At 40.9% G+C, this 13113-nt stretch overlaps 1 protein-coding gene across 3 annotated transcripts; it reads left to right on the forward strand.

Annotated features, from left to right (window-relative positions):
• The first annotated feature begins 257 nt into the window (after nt 1-257).
• On the forward strand, nt 258-8486 carry polr3glb (RNA polymerase III subunit GL b). Of its 3 annotated transcripts, none has more exons than XM_031576532.2 (8): nt 258-462; nt 1026-1209; nt 1517-1646; nt 5243-5311; nt 5776-5832; nt 6557-6627; nt 7466-7591; nt 7693-8486. In XM_031576532.2, exons 2-8 carry the CDS (start codon nt 1090-1092, stop codon nt 7777-7779), a joined length of 660 nt encoding a protein of 219 aa, XP_031432392.1. In that variant the 5' UTR covers nt 258-462; nt 1026-1089; the 3' UTR covers nt 7780-8486. The 3 variants fall into 3 exon arrangements, with proteins under 3 accessions (XP_031432392.1, XP_012678375.2, XP_031432393.1); XM_012822921.3 differs by having other exon boundaries at nt 7475-7591; XM_031576533.2 differs by lacking the exons at nt 258-462; nt 1026-1209 and adding an exon at nt 1290-1372.
• Nucleotides 8487-13113: the final 4627 nt, after the last annotated feature.

Raw genomic sequence — 13113 nt, forward strand, 5'->3', positions numbered from 1 at the left:
TTTTTCAGTTGTTTAGAGTAGCCTACTTTGTTTTCAGGCCCTGTGATATGTATGACGTGTCTAAAACAATGGATCGTAACCTATATAGCCTACTACAAGAATACTGAAAGCATATACTTAAATGTTGCATTTTATTCTTGACAACAAAAAACATGTAGAATTGCGACATCTGAAAAAAAATATCAGGTTTGCTTGTGTTGCATCTGTCGCAGCCAGTGAGCTGCAACGAGTGATAACGGAACTAATGTCTCAACACCCAATTTCAGGGGGGTTTGTTTTTTGAATGGAACCAAAACTTTTCCCTCCGATGCCAGCTATGCTATTTTCCTTAATGTTACGCAGGAATGAATATCGAACTGTTTTCCAAGACTTGTGGGACAATTCTTAAATAAAGTGTAACAATGGCATGGTGATACATTCGTCAAGTTTTATCATACCTCGTTAGCGATCCAGAAACAGCAAGTAAGCTATTAACGCTAGATAACATTAGCTAGCGTAGCTGAGTTAGCCTACCTTTTATGTTAAACTAGCAAGCTAGCTAATGTTAACTTAAAATGCAATGTACAGTCAAGTGTGGTGGTGGACGTCAATGAAATGTTGCTAAACGGACTAATATAGTGCAGGGCACTTCACGTTTGAAGCTAAATATGTTTCAGTTCATATGCTGCACTTCTAGTTTTGGCAATAGCTTGCTAGCCAGCAAGCATACAACCTGCTATTTTAAACCAATGCTTTGCAAATCAGCAAATGCTGCGACTGTCCTGAACTTTGCATATTGTCGTGTACTATGTCTTCCACTTGAGGTTTTTGTTTCAGTCTCTGTAGTAGTCTAGAAGGAGTTTTCCTGCTAGCTAACGTTAACTGTGTAAACATTTGTGTATTGTTATATCTATTTGGGCGCACCGGTGAAATTGATTTTTGAAATTGAAGTTATACCATATTGGTTGACAAACTGCATTGATATGAATCACGGGTCTATGAGAGACTAACGTTCACTTTTAACTGTAAGCATCTCGTTTTCGTAGGAGCCCGGGAGCTGAGAACTGTGGGTCTCTGACTACAGTTTTGTTGTTGCTGCCAAGCCTCACCATGACCGGGCGAGGGCGTGGTAGAGGGCGGGGTCAATTGAGTTTCAACATGGAAGTGGTCGGAATTGGAAAAGGAGAGAATCTTCCCCCGTCCACACTCCAGCCGACTCCACTATTTCCTGTGGGTTTTTGTCTTGAATCAGTTGTCATTACATGACATAGTCCTTGATGTATCTTTTTATACATTAACATTACCAATTATACAGTAGAGGGCATACATAGCTTGGTTTTGCTCATTGTAACTTAAAAACCTTAGCTTTCCCTCTAAAAGATGAAATACACAGGTGTGTAACTTCGGTCTTAACAGAACCACTGCTGCGGTTTCTCTAGGTGCCTTGAAAATATCACTGTGCTCAAATTATGCTTTCTCTCTGCACCAGCATGTTTCACTGAACTGAAATGATGGTTACTCTCTTTACCTTTGGTAGCCCATGGAGCACAAGCCTGTGCCCTTGGTTGTGAGTGAGGAAGCAGAGTACATGCTGGCTCTGAAGCAGGAGTTTAGGGGGGCCATGAAGACCTTGCCCTTCTACATCAAACCTGCTGCACCAAAGAAAGGTGAGTTTGTTTGTGCACTTTTGACACACAACTGTGCCACAGACCATAGCGTCCCTTTTCTCGCGCCTTTGCACATATCTGCTCTTTTCTTCATTCAGTTTACCGTCTCTCTCCCTTGTATTTGTCTTCGAGGCCATTGACATCTTACTACCACTCCTTCGTCTTCCATTACACTACCCTTTCCTAAGTTGTCCTCACATGACATAATTAATGCTCTAGGTTAGGGCTGAACGATTAATTGCATTTGCGATTTAATCGCGATATGATAGAACGCGATTTTCTAACCGCAACGTTCGCGATTAAAAACGATTTAAGATGGAAAATTTTGCCCAGTGTTTAAAAAGTGCATGCCTTGTGTTTATTCTTACAATGACTTTGTTAAAATTACTTAAATGCACAGTGGCAAAGCCACCGATTTGTTGTTCTTGATTCTGTAATAAGCAGTTAAATAAAAATTGTAATTGTGGGAAATAATATTTTACACTAAATCTAATATTGTGTTGGTCGTCATTCATTACGATTTGTTGGGAAAAAAATTTGGATAAAACAAAAAAATCGCATATTAAATCGCAATCGCAATATTTGGGGGGAAAATCGCAATTAGATTATTTCCCCAAATCGTTCAGCCCTACTCTAGGTAGTTGCTGCACTATATGAACCTTAGTGCAGGCAGACTCTGCCCTCTTTCCCCCTGACCCACTCATGCCATAATGTTATTCAGTAACTTGATCAAACTCAGAGCAGCTGAGAAAGGGCAGGGAAATACGGAGACTCAGGGCCTCATCTACTAACAGGATTGCGCCCATTTCAGGCGTAAAATAGCGGGTAAAAACATAAAAACGTATTTATAAAGACGGCGCACTTTAGATTACCGCTGCTGGGAGTGTATAAGGGAAAGTGGCTGTTCGTCGCAAAGAGATGGGAGGAGATGCGTAAAAGTGCGCCTAATTATGTAATAGTAGCGAAACAAGAGGTGTTTCAGCATGACATAACACGTGCCTGCGAGACATTCGAAAAACACAACCATCAGAAATGTTATTTATTATTTTTTTTAAATGTTTATATTTGATATATCATTTAATATAGGCATATACAAAATTGTCCCACCAGCTAGCTGTTCGGCCAGAATCGCCGCTCATTGTATGGTTTACTTTAAACCGTATTTTCACCCATAGTTCAAGCACACCGAGTACAGTGCTCGCCTTCTGCGCAGGAGTAACGCATATCTATTCAGGAAAAGTACTTGTACTCGAAGTACACTAACTAAACTAAGTAAATTGTAGAGACAGAGCAGCATATTCATTTCACCTTCCATGTTTATTTTGACGTTATAGCCTCTCGAGCGCAAGCTACCCCTAGTGGCATGCCAACCGAACGTCTGAAAACTTCAGTTGCCCCTGTCCACGCTACAACTCCAGTTTTCAAATGTATCTGCCTAGGGCAGCATTTTTGAAAAGCCTGGTTTTCAGTGTTCAGGAATATGCCGTTTTAAAGTAAGGGGTGTCGTGTATTCCTACCAGACTATTTAACGGGATGCTATGGAGCAGTTAACCTGGCTATTAACTATCCTAGCTATCTCTAGTTTAGGGAAACCATCTTAACAGTTTGCAGTTGCCTGTGTGTGATTAACTCATGTTAATATGTGTGAATATGAACTTGTGAACATACACTCGTTAATATGAAGCTGCACAGGCACTCTGAGGGGTAACCATAGCAACCCAGAAACTCAATGTTCGCTGAAAAGTTCAATTTCCCAAAATCAGCTCACCAATAAAAGACAGTCTTGAATTCAAAGTGATCACAGCTTTTAATGTAGACGGAAGGGCTAAACGGAGAAATATTTATGAGTTTCTATATTTACCCGGGTTAGTTTGCTGTAACCTCGTGAACCAAAAGCTCTAATTTTATTTTTAGCTCATCATCCATGGTGGAACAGCAGGCTCCTTCCTCCCTATTTTATCGGATCGCTAAATAACACTAATGGGCGGTGTTAAGCGCAGATGAGGTTCTTGTTTGATAAATAGGATGCAAAATACCGTGCACTATATGCGGTTTGGCAAAGGCGCTGATTGCGCTGCGGTCGCAATGTTAGTAAATTAGGCCCTCAGTCCTTTGTATTATCTTCCAGCATTACAACAGCCCAAACAGCGTGTTACCATGACACGGTTTTCATCTTTGCTGCCGTCACTAGGAAATAATTTTCCACTGTTTAGCATGTACCCGTCACTATCCACCCTCTTCACCACCAACAATTTTACCACCTTTTTTACTGACAATGTGGCAGCCAATCAGCAGTTAGTTCAACCCACATACAACCTATTTCTCCCCTCTCACTGATGAAGATGCATCTAGGCTTCTGTTTACCAGTTATCCCACCGCCTCTCTTCTTGACCCCGTCTCCGACAAGCAATCTCACCTTCTGCAATCTCTGCAATCACGCCTCTTGAAGTAATCTCTCTCAACATATTTGTTTACCACCATATTAGTGCAAGCACAGGCCTTGTAACCCATTCCACACTGCTTTCAGTTTTTCCTCCCTTTATTAAATGTGTGAGCGAAAGCTTTTCTCTCAATTACCTATTTACTCAATCTCAACAAGTATATTTCAGGCATAGGATGAAACCCTCTGACTATGACATAGCTGGTCAGATTATTTGACTTAAACAGCAATGTCACAATTGTGTCCATTATGTTTAATCCAACTGATGAAGATTTTCCTTCAGCTGATTAATCAAATCAGCAAGCTTTTTGTTCTCTGCCCTTGTTTTGGGCCTGGCCTTGAGTCAGTCAAAAAGGATGCACAGCACACCATGTTGTATGCCTCTTTATTGGCTCCCAGTTGCTGCCGACATAAAGTGGAATACATTGCTGCTTTCAAGCTTAGCAAAGTACCTACCATTTCCAGAAAGCATCATTGACCAACAACCATTGTTACATTATGAAGAGACTATGGATTTGAACACTCTCTGTCTTAGTTACCACTGTGATTGTATAGTGATGCACCTACCTTAACCATCCTGTTTTTGCTCCATCTACCTCACTATGGGCATGTGAACAAATGCCATCTGGTGTTACTATCACTGTGTGGCATGAAGTCTCAATCTAAACTCTTTATTCATCCAAATCCATTAATTTCTAGTGCACTTACATTCTGTTTTATACACTTACTAACTGTTTTGGTGCCTACAGCCTTTTCATGTCCATGGCTTTGTGGCACTTACTTTCAGTATTCTCTGGCTGATTAGCTGTTTGCTTGGGTTGCAGTCATCCTCACTTTAATCTATTTGAAATGTAACATCCTTTTGGTCAAAGCTGAATGCAGTGTCCCAACCAAAATAGTTCTTCAGAGGACCAGAGGAAGGTTGTTCATAGGTCAAGTATAAAAAAATGTTTTTATGTGGGCCAAAAAGACATTTGTTTTATTAATGGGTCACTGAGTATGTGTCAGTCTTGGCATCCTTTTGTCAGGAACTGACCAAAATCAGTGCAAATCATAGAGGCCTCTTTTAGATCTTACCAATACTTCCTGTGTGAATAGGTTGACATAACTGCTGTAGTGTAATTACCATATTTACCATTTTTCCTCTGACCTATAGATGTGGAGCGCTACTCTGACAAGTACCAGAGCAGCGAAACAAACGAAAACCCCTCCGAATGGGATCCAGGTGAGACACACATTTAAACAGTTCTTTCCAGAGCCTGGAAACGCATAAAGAAGCAGATTGGTGCAGTAAATAAGTGCATAATTACACATTCCACGCAGGAAGCCTGAGTGGAATCAATTTCAAAAGACTGTCGAGATTGCGCGCCAAGCATGAAATGACTGCATTAATTAAATAACAAATTGCTGTGAAGTGGTTATTGATATGATAATTAGCTCCTTAAAAAAGTTTGGAGAAACTAATTAAAAATGTCATGTATCTTAAACCGTGTCAAATGCTCACAATTACACTGCCTGTCATGTCTGCTTATGTCAGAGGACTGTGGGCTGAAAGGGAGAGAAGCTCCGGAGCTCAGCACTGAACTTCCCCCAGCTTGTGCCGTGAAATCAGCCGCAGCATCAGCAGACTTAGAAGCAGCTGTTTCCTGGGAGATGTTTTGTTTGTCTTATTTTTGCCTTCTCTTGCAGACTGGAAGAGGCTGCCGAAAGAGCTACGCACCCGAACGAAAAGACTCCAGAAAGAGAGTAAAGCGGAAAAACCTTTTATGTTTTACAAAAGCATCACCAAAGCACAGTAGCATTTCATGTATTTTGTGTTACGAAAAACCCTTGATTAGGAGTGTTAAACTTTAGTACAAACATCATTAAGCAGTTCTTTAGGTTATTATATGTGCACCTTGTAGAGATACATCCCTCTGTGGTGGCTGAACAGTCAGTCCTCAGTAGCAGGGTTAGGTAGCATTCTGAGCCATAGGTGATGCGCCGCCTCTCTGACTCATCTCTCTCCTTTGGGAAATCAATGAGATAGCACTTTGCAGTTTGTCTGGCTTTGTAGCCCTTCAATATATCTCTCATTTCTCTTTCCCTCGCTCTCTCTCCCTGTGCGAGCTCTCTGTCCCTTGTTTGCTCGCGCTGTATCACTCACTTATCACTCCTTTTGTATGTTCTCACCTCACCTTTCTCTCCTGCTTTGATCTCTGTTTCTCTTTCTCATGCCTGTCCTCTCATTTTGTATGTATTTGGGTGCTCATGATAAATCCGGAAGTATTTTATCAAAATGCTTTAAACTGTATGAGAAGTGGGATGTTCAGATTTTCTTCTGTTTTTATCCTGTTATTGATTTGGCAGTTCATTAAAAGGATGAGTTTTTTGTTTAGTCATGTGGGTAGTGCTGGGGCAGGTGGCAGACGCCTTTGGATGAATGTTCTTCTACCCTCACTACTTAAGTCAAAGATCTGTCTCATTCCAGAAAGTACCATCACATCCAAACAAACCACCCAACCCCGAATAAACAAAGAGGAGATTATCCGGACATTAGAGGTAGGACTATGGCAAATCCATTCCTGTTATTGCACAAGCTTCCGTCATTACAAAACTGTTTTGTCACAAAGCTCCCATGTTGCAAATGGTATATTATGACAAAAAAGCCAAATCATTTCATATTGTGTACAAATTCATTTTTTTGCTACTTTATTCCTCAGTTCTACACATTCAAGTTTTGATTTTGCTGCAGTGCAGTCCAGCTTGCACACCAGTATTCACAAGGCATTTTATCTTAGCACTAAGAGTACTCCTAAGTTGCACTCAAAGTTTTCTCCTTAATCCTATTGACAAGGCTGCTGAGACCAACTTTTAAGGAAAAGAGAGAACTCCAAAGATAAAACAAAGACGGCGTTGCAATGGCTGACATCGTTTGTGTAGACAGGAGGTAGTTTATTTGTACAATAAAACGTTAGCGGTACATTCATAAGTATTTAGACACTGGTTGTTTCGGTTGGTTGGTGATGTAGCCTACTGCATCCCTTACGAGCTCTATAATTAGTTTCTCGCAATTGAGATGGTGTCTTGTAATTATGCATCTGCATGCAAAAACATTTTAACGTGGCATGACAGAAACTGCTGTTTTCGGTTTGTTTGAGATTTCGTCTTAGTGAGTTAGTAGTCCTCTTGACTACTTTTTAGTCCCAGACTTACTACTACTATTAGCGCTACAGGACTTTGTGAATTACTCTTAGTAAAAAAAAGAATCCCAAAGTTGGGACTGACACACCCATAATTTTGAGGAGTTTTTCCTCAATCGGCAAGTTAGGAGCTAATTTTAGCGTTAAGATGATTAAGCTGGATTCTACAGTCTTAACTGTGCTTGCTTTTTGGGGAGATCGCACAGACTCTGGAAAAGAAAGAGGAAGCACACAGCTCAGACGAGGAAGACGGAGAGAAGAAAAAACAAGAGGAAGAGGCACCGGCGAGTGAAGAGGAGTATAATGAGGAAGAATTTGAAGAGGCAAGTCATCTTCTCCTTGAGTTCATCTCGTGTTATGTTTTATCTCCCTCGACCAACTACTTGTAGATGTGTGCCCATCTCTTTGTGTCTCTCACCTACAGGAGACAGACTACATCATGTCTTACTTTGACAACGGAGAAGAGTTTGGAGGAGACAGCGATGACAACATTGACGAGGCCGTTTACTGATAGTGATTACTGATAACAAGAGATGGAGACAACATGAGAATAAGCACATCACCATGTCCTCTTCATAGACCGGCTATGTATTGGTCAGCATCCAGAATTTTACTGTATTAGGTGGTCCAGTCGGACGACAAATGTGACAAGCACATGAAGAAGAGGAGCACTCATTCCTCTGTGTACATTGAATATCCCGGGGAGGATGGGCTGAGACCGCACACTCAACCATCTCAACCATCATGCAGCACTCCAGCTTTTATTGGAAACTCTTATTTGCTGCCGAGCTCCTTCTTAAGAGCTTCCTTTTGTATATTGGACTAATTTACTTCACTTTCGGTGTGCATTAGTGCTCTTTGCGAACGTCTTTGTGGACTTGCTTTTCAAATGTTACTGATGATAAATTATGTGACCTGCTTTTTTCAGTGTTTTACAAATTGAATAGTTTTACGCTTTTATATGCAATTTTTTATACAGTAAAAGGTTTTTTAGAAAGTTCTAGTGTTTTGACCTTTTTAACGTTTGACCAATTACTCTGAATGTTTTTGTGTAATGGCTCAGAACATGTCAGAATTTGAGGGAAATATGTATGTGAAAGAAGAGTTTAGATGTTCCCTACTTGTTTGTACAGAATATAGTGTGTCTATCCTGTTTGTCTGGCAGAATAATAACTGCAATAATAAGGATATTAAAAGAATAATGAATATGTACTGAAATATGTATTTGTGTTCTGTACCATCACCATACAAAAGTTCAGTCTTCCCTCTTTCTCAACATATTTTGTTCTTTGGAAAAACGATTTAATCTAATATATTTTTGTAAGGGGTGAATGATGCCAAGCTAAGATCTCTCGGTGTCAAACCTTTCCTGAATGATGGCATAATCTGTTAGAAAAGCTACTGGATGTGCGGTCTGCTGAAGTGTAATTTCTTAAAAGGACAGGTAGATGGTGTGCTATTAATGGAGGAAAACGAGACTTGTCCGCACCGTTTAAAAACAGTGCCTTTACACCACAGGGTAATTATCTCAGAGCTGCAATTAAACATTGTAATACACTCAATGAAAGGTGATATTTAGCTTATCGTACCTCCAGATTTGGAAGTACCTTACTTGCTGTTATGTACTGTATTTGCTTACACAACAGAGTGTCTGTTAAATTGCAAAATGTTCTTATAATTTAATAAAAATAATGAGATATTTATCCATAATGTTAAATAGCTCTGTGTTTATTTTAGCACATTTTTGACTGTTAAGGGTGAATTTATATCAGTACATTATTTACATGTAGTAGTAGTGGTAGCAGTAGTGCAAGAAGTAGTTGCCAGAAACTCTTGGCAATGATTGTGAATATCCATATATTGCCCAGTATACTTGGTGAGTATGTGAAATATGTGACAAGGCATTCAACAGTGTAGTAAAATAGTTTTGCTTGAAGTTCGGTCAGTCAGTTTCTGTGAGTGCAGAGGGGAACACGAGGTCCCCTCTCTACTGAAACAAATATGGGAAACGTGCCATGAATACTGACTGGGCTAAATTAAACTCAAGTGTTTGGGTTGTGGCACCACACAATTCTGCATGAAGCTGGCACTGAGGTGTGTTTGCGTCTATGTTGGCTTGTGTATGTTTGGGAGTAGAGAATGTTTGTGTGTGTATGTGTGGGTGGGAATGGGGAGTTCAATTCCACTGTTGCTATGGCTTGTGCTTACTTAGCTGTTGCTAAGGTTGCATTTAGCTCAGTGCGGTCTTAGGTGTACCATGCTGTGTCGACTAGAAAGTGCCAGATCTTTCTCAAGAGCTTTTGTAGGAGAAAACTCCCTCTGGGATGTGATTATTCACTGTCAGAAATGTAACTGAATTTTTATATATTATGTGTACTGATTCATTGAATATGAATCAAAAACAATATAAATTATCTTTTCATTTAATTGTCAAATCACAGTCTTCCCTAGCCCTAGTTTTATTCAAGAACAGAAAACACACAGGCTGCCATGACTGCTGCAGGCTGAATTCTACCTTTCAGGTCAAACTCGAAAATACCAGGAAGAGATCCATCATTTAATTGTTTATTCATTATTTTTAACTTTTAAGGTCCTCCCAGTATGTCAGCTGGCTGTTCTAAGAACTCGTGGCAACACAGGATGGTAGCCCTCCCTCGGGTGTCCCCAGGCACGTTGCCTGTGCCCTACTGTCCTGCCTTTGATATTTCCCCTCCGCCAGTGCTACTTGCTCCGTTCTCATGTGTATGTTCCCGCAGTCTGCCCGAGGACACTGCCCACTCTGTCTAGTAAAGAACTGAAACACCAGGTGAAGCTCTGTCAAACTAACTAAACTAACACAGCAGCTTAATTATGCAACAGAAACATTACTGGAAGAATGACACTCCACTTTGTCAGTGTGGTGCTCACGGTGTCTTAAAATAGATCCCGGTGTGTTCTTCTCCTAACCTTGTAGCCTACTGGGAAAGGGGGTATGCAGAAGTAGAATGCCTTCAGATATAAAAGGAGGGTAAGGTAGTCAAATCAGCTCAAGGCAGGTTTCCTAGCAGGAAAAAACGGGGGAAAAAGTAGAACGAAGAAATGGGCCATGGTTTTGGTTCTTGTTAGGGAGCATATGCCCAGGCTAGGGTTGGCTGGGTTGTTTTTGTGAACTTTCTCACACAAAATGCTTTTAACAACACTTTGACACATGTAGGTCAGCTTAGCTGGAGATGGAAAAGCAGGGGAAAGTGGGGTGCATCAGTGCTTTTGGCATCCTGAAAGCCTCAGCAGCTCCACGGGTAAGGTCAGCTCCAAGAAGTCTTCTAGGAATAGGGTGTGGACGTTATTCATGGAGGTGAGGTCATTCAGCCTATGGAAGATTACCACAATCTGACAGCTATGAAATCAAGTATCAGAGAGCAGGTCACATGGAAAATTAAATGAAAGATATAAAAGAGTGTTGTATCTGGTTGTTTGTTGTCATTAATTCTAAAATTATTATTCATAATCTTCAGCTTTAAATCTTGTATTCATTGATGAACAAGATCAATCAAGTCTTTTAAAGATGAGCAGGGTAATAATAGCAGGTTTCAGATCAGCATTATATAATTGATCATTTAGTGTTTTGCTGGTGAGACAATTATGACAAAGCATTTTAGGTTGCCTCTGACTAACACGACAAAATTCAGGGTAATGCGTTTGGCACGAAAATGTGGAAGTATAATGCACTTTGTATTTGTGAAACTCCAAGTCAAAGAGGTGCTGCTCTTGTGATACTAGGATGAAGAAGTCTCTTCAGTACACTAAACATTCATGAAATGCTTATATATTGTTTCGGTTTTAAGTCAAAAGTGCACCTGTGAAAGGGACTTTGATTGGAAGTGATTCTGGGTGAAGGTAGAAGATAACCCAAAGCAAGGATAAGTATTCTCAAAGCAACAAATGAAAAGATATCGCTCTGTTTACTGAGTCATTTGCACATGATGTGGTGTGTGGGCTATGGTGTTATTCTAAGAAATACAGGTATGCTGATTGATGGTGGAAATAAACCCCTTTCTGCCTTTCAAACATTACATACATGCAGTGCAGTCCAGAGGCTCAAGGACTAAACCATTGTAATAAATGTCAACACCTTTTAAAAGAAAGGATATTTTCAATTTGTCACAGCATAAATACATTTAAATGTAACTGATCACAGTTGCAGAGCAGTTACTGTTTGGTTGTTGGTGACACATTTTTTTTACCGAACTTCAGTGGCCCCTCAGGTCCAAAGGATCCACTCGAGTTGAAAGACACACACACACACACAAACATAAATAAAGACCACATTTAATTACAGGAGCAGGCAAATAAATCCCCAGCCTCCAACTTTCATCCCATTTAATTAGCATGCTGCACTTGATCATTCCAGTGAAGGAAAGTGCCCATGTTCACAGAAAAACAAAACCACTAAAGGACACCTTAAGGTACCTCAAGGCAGGCGCCTATCCACTCTCCACGCTCTTGAGTGGGGTTGTTGTGCTGTATCGTGCTTGGCGAGAGAACATTCTGTCCAGAGGACAAATTCATCATCAAGGCACTCTGGTGGCAAGTGTAATGTAGGACTTACAGTGATGAATATTCCGAGGCTTGAGGGCAATTATCACAGCTGCTTGGGGAAAGGCTTTTACATCTTTCAGCCTCTTCTGTGCTATTCTGTGTCTTTTTATTCCTGTCAGGATTACCTGCAGAAAAACACATTTACAAGGTGATTCAACTTCTCTCTTCTGCATTCTGACAGCTTTACTTTTGAACTGATTAGCAGACCATTACAAACTTATCCCAACAAGTTAAAAGGCTGAAGGAACCATCTCCTTCATTAATCTCAAATCCTTAAATGGTTCAGACTGAACCCCATTTGCAAACATACAGGTACGATGTCACATGCATTTCAGCTCCTAACACAATGCTTAAAATATTTTCCCGTCTGCTAAGGAGCTTGAGCATTCTTTGATTCTTTCTTCTGTTGTAAAGGTCACCTTCATGCTTTATCTGAAACTCTGTGCCCCTGGTCATTGAGGATGCAGGGCCTCTCTTTGAGAGAGAGAGAGAGAGCAAGCTGTAATCTGGCTTGCCTCCCTCCCTGCTCCCAGGAGTGCAGTACCCCAATAATCAGAGAGCCTTTCAGGCAGTCTGCCGAACCAACCCTGCAGCTAAGAAGCGAATTGCAAAGTTCACATGGATTCTGACGTCCAAGGGCTCCCTGCTATTTCTCTCTCCTGACATCTTGGACCTTAACACTCAAAGGGCAGCACTTCCCCCCTGGCAACATGTACCACAATAGAGTTCAAACGACTTGCTGTCGGTAGAAAGGACACCGCCATGGCAGCCACAATAAAATATATCGAGGGATAAGGGAGGGGTAAGTCAAGCACAGTCAGGGTGAAATAAGGTCAAACATGGCATCTACATGTACTGCAAATGGTTCTTTAATCCACTGAAGAATAATGTTATGATGTCTACAAGAATAATCACATTAATAATAACAGTATCAACATGTTAGGTGATGCAGTGCAGCCATGGATATTTTGCCCCATTAGTCTGGGCTACAGCATGCTGACAGACCGATTCACATTAAGGTTGATTTGGACCTACTTCCCCAGTTGAGGGTCCTTTGGCCCTTGTAAGGTTCTGCTGCACCAGACAGCAGCTGGGACACGTGCATCTACCCTGAAACGAGGCTGACCCATATTTGGATTAGGCATAGGTCATAGAGCATGCGGGCTAACTAGGTCTAGACAGACTTTGAGAGACAGAAGTAGGTTAAGGCATCTGTGGTGGTGCCTTACGAGACGGGAGTCAAAGGAACACACTAAGGTACGAAATG

Source organism: Clupea harengus, chromosome 11 (genome assembly GCF_900700415.2).
Source record: "Clupea harengus chromosome 11, Ch_v2.0.2, whole genome shotgun sequence".
NCBI classification, from domain to species: domain Eukaryota; kingdom Metazoa; phylum Chordata; class Actinopteri; order Clupeiformes; family Clupeidae; genus Clupea; species Clupea harengus.

Excerpts from the sequence above, each read along its gene's own strand:
- polr3glb (XM_031576532.2), top strand. The coding sequence starts at position 1,090 with ATGACCGGGCGAGGGCGTGGTAGAGGGCGGGGTCAATTGAGTTTCAAC. Across the intron at positions 1,210-1,516 it reads AGCCGACTCCACTATTTCCT|CCCATGGAGCACAAGCCTGT; the intron begins GTGGGTTTTTGT and ends TACCTTTGGTAG. Across the intron at positions 1,647-5,242 it reads ACCTGCTGCACCAAAGAAAG|ATGTGGAGCGCTACTCTGAC; the intron begins GTGAGTTTGTTT and ends TCTGACCTATAG.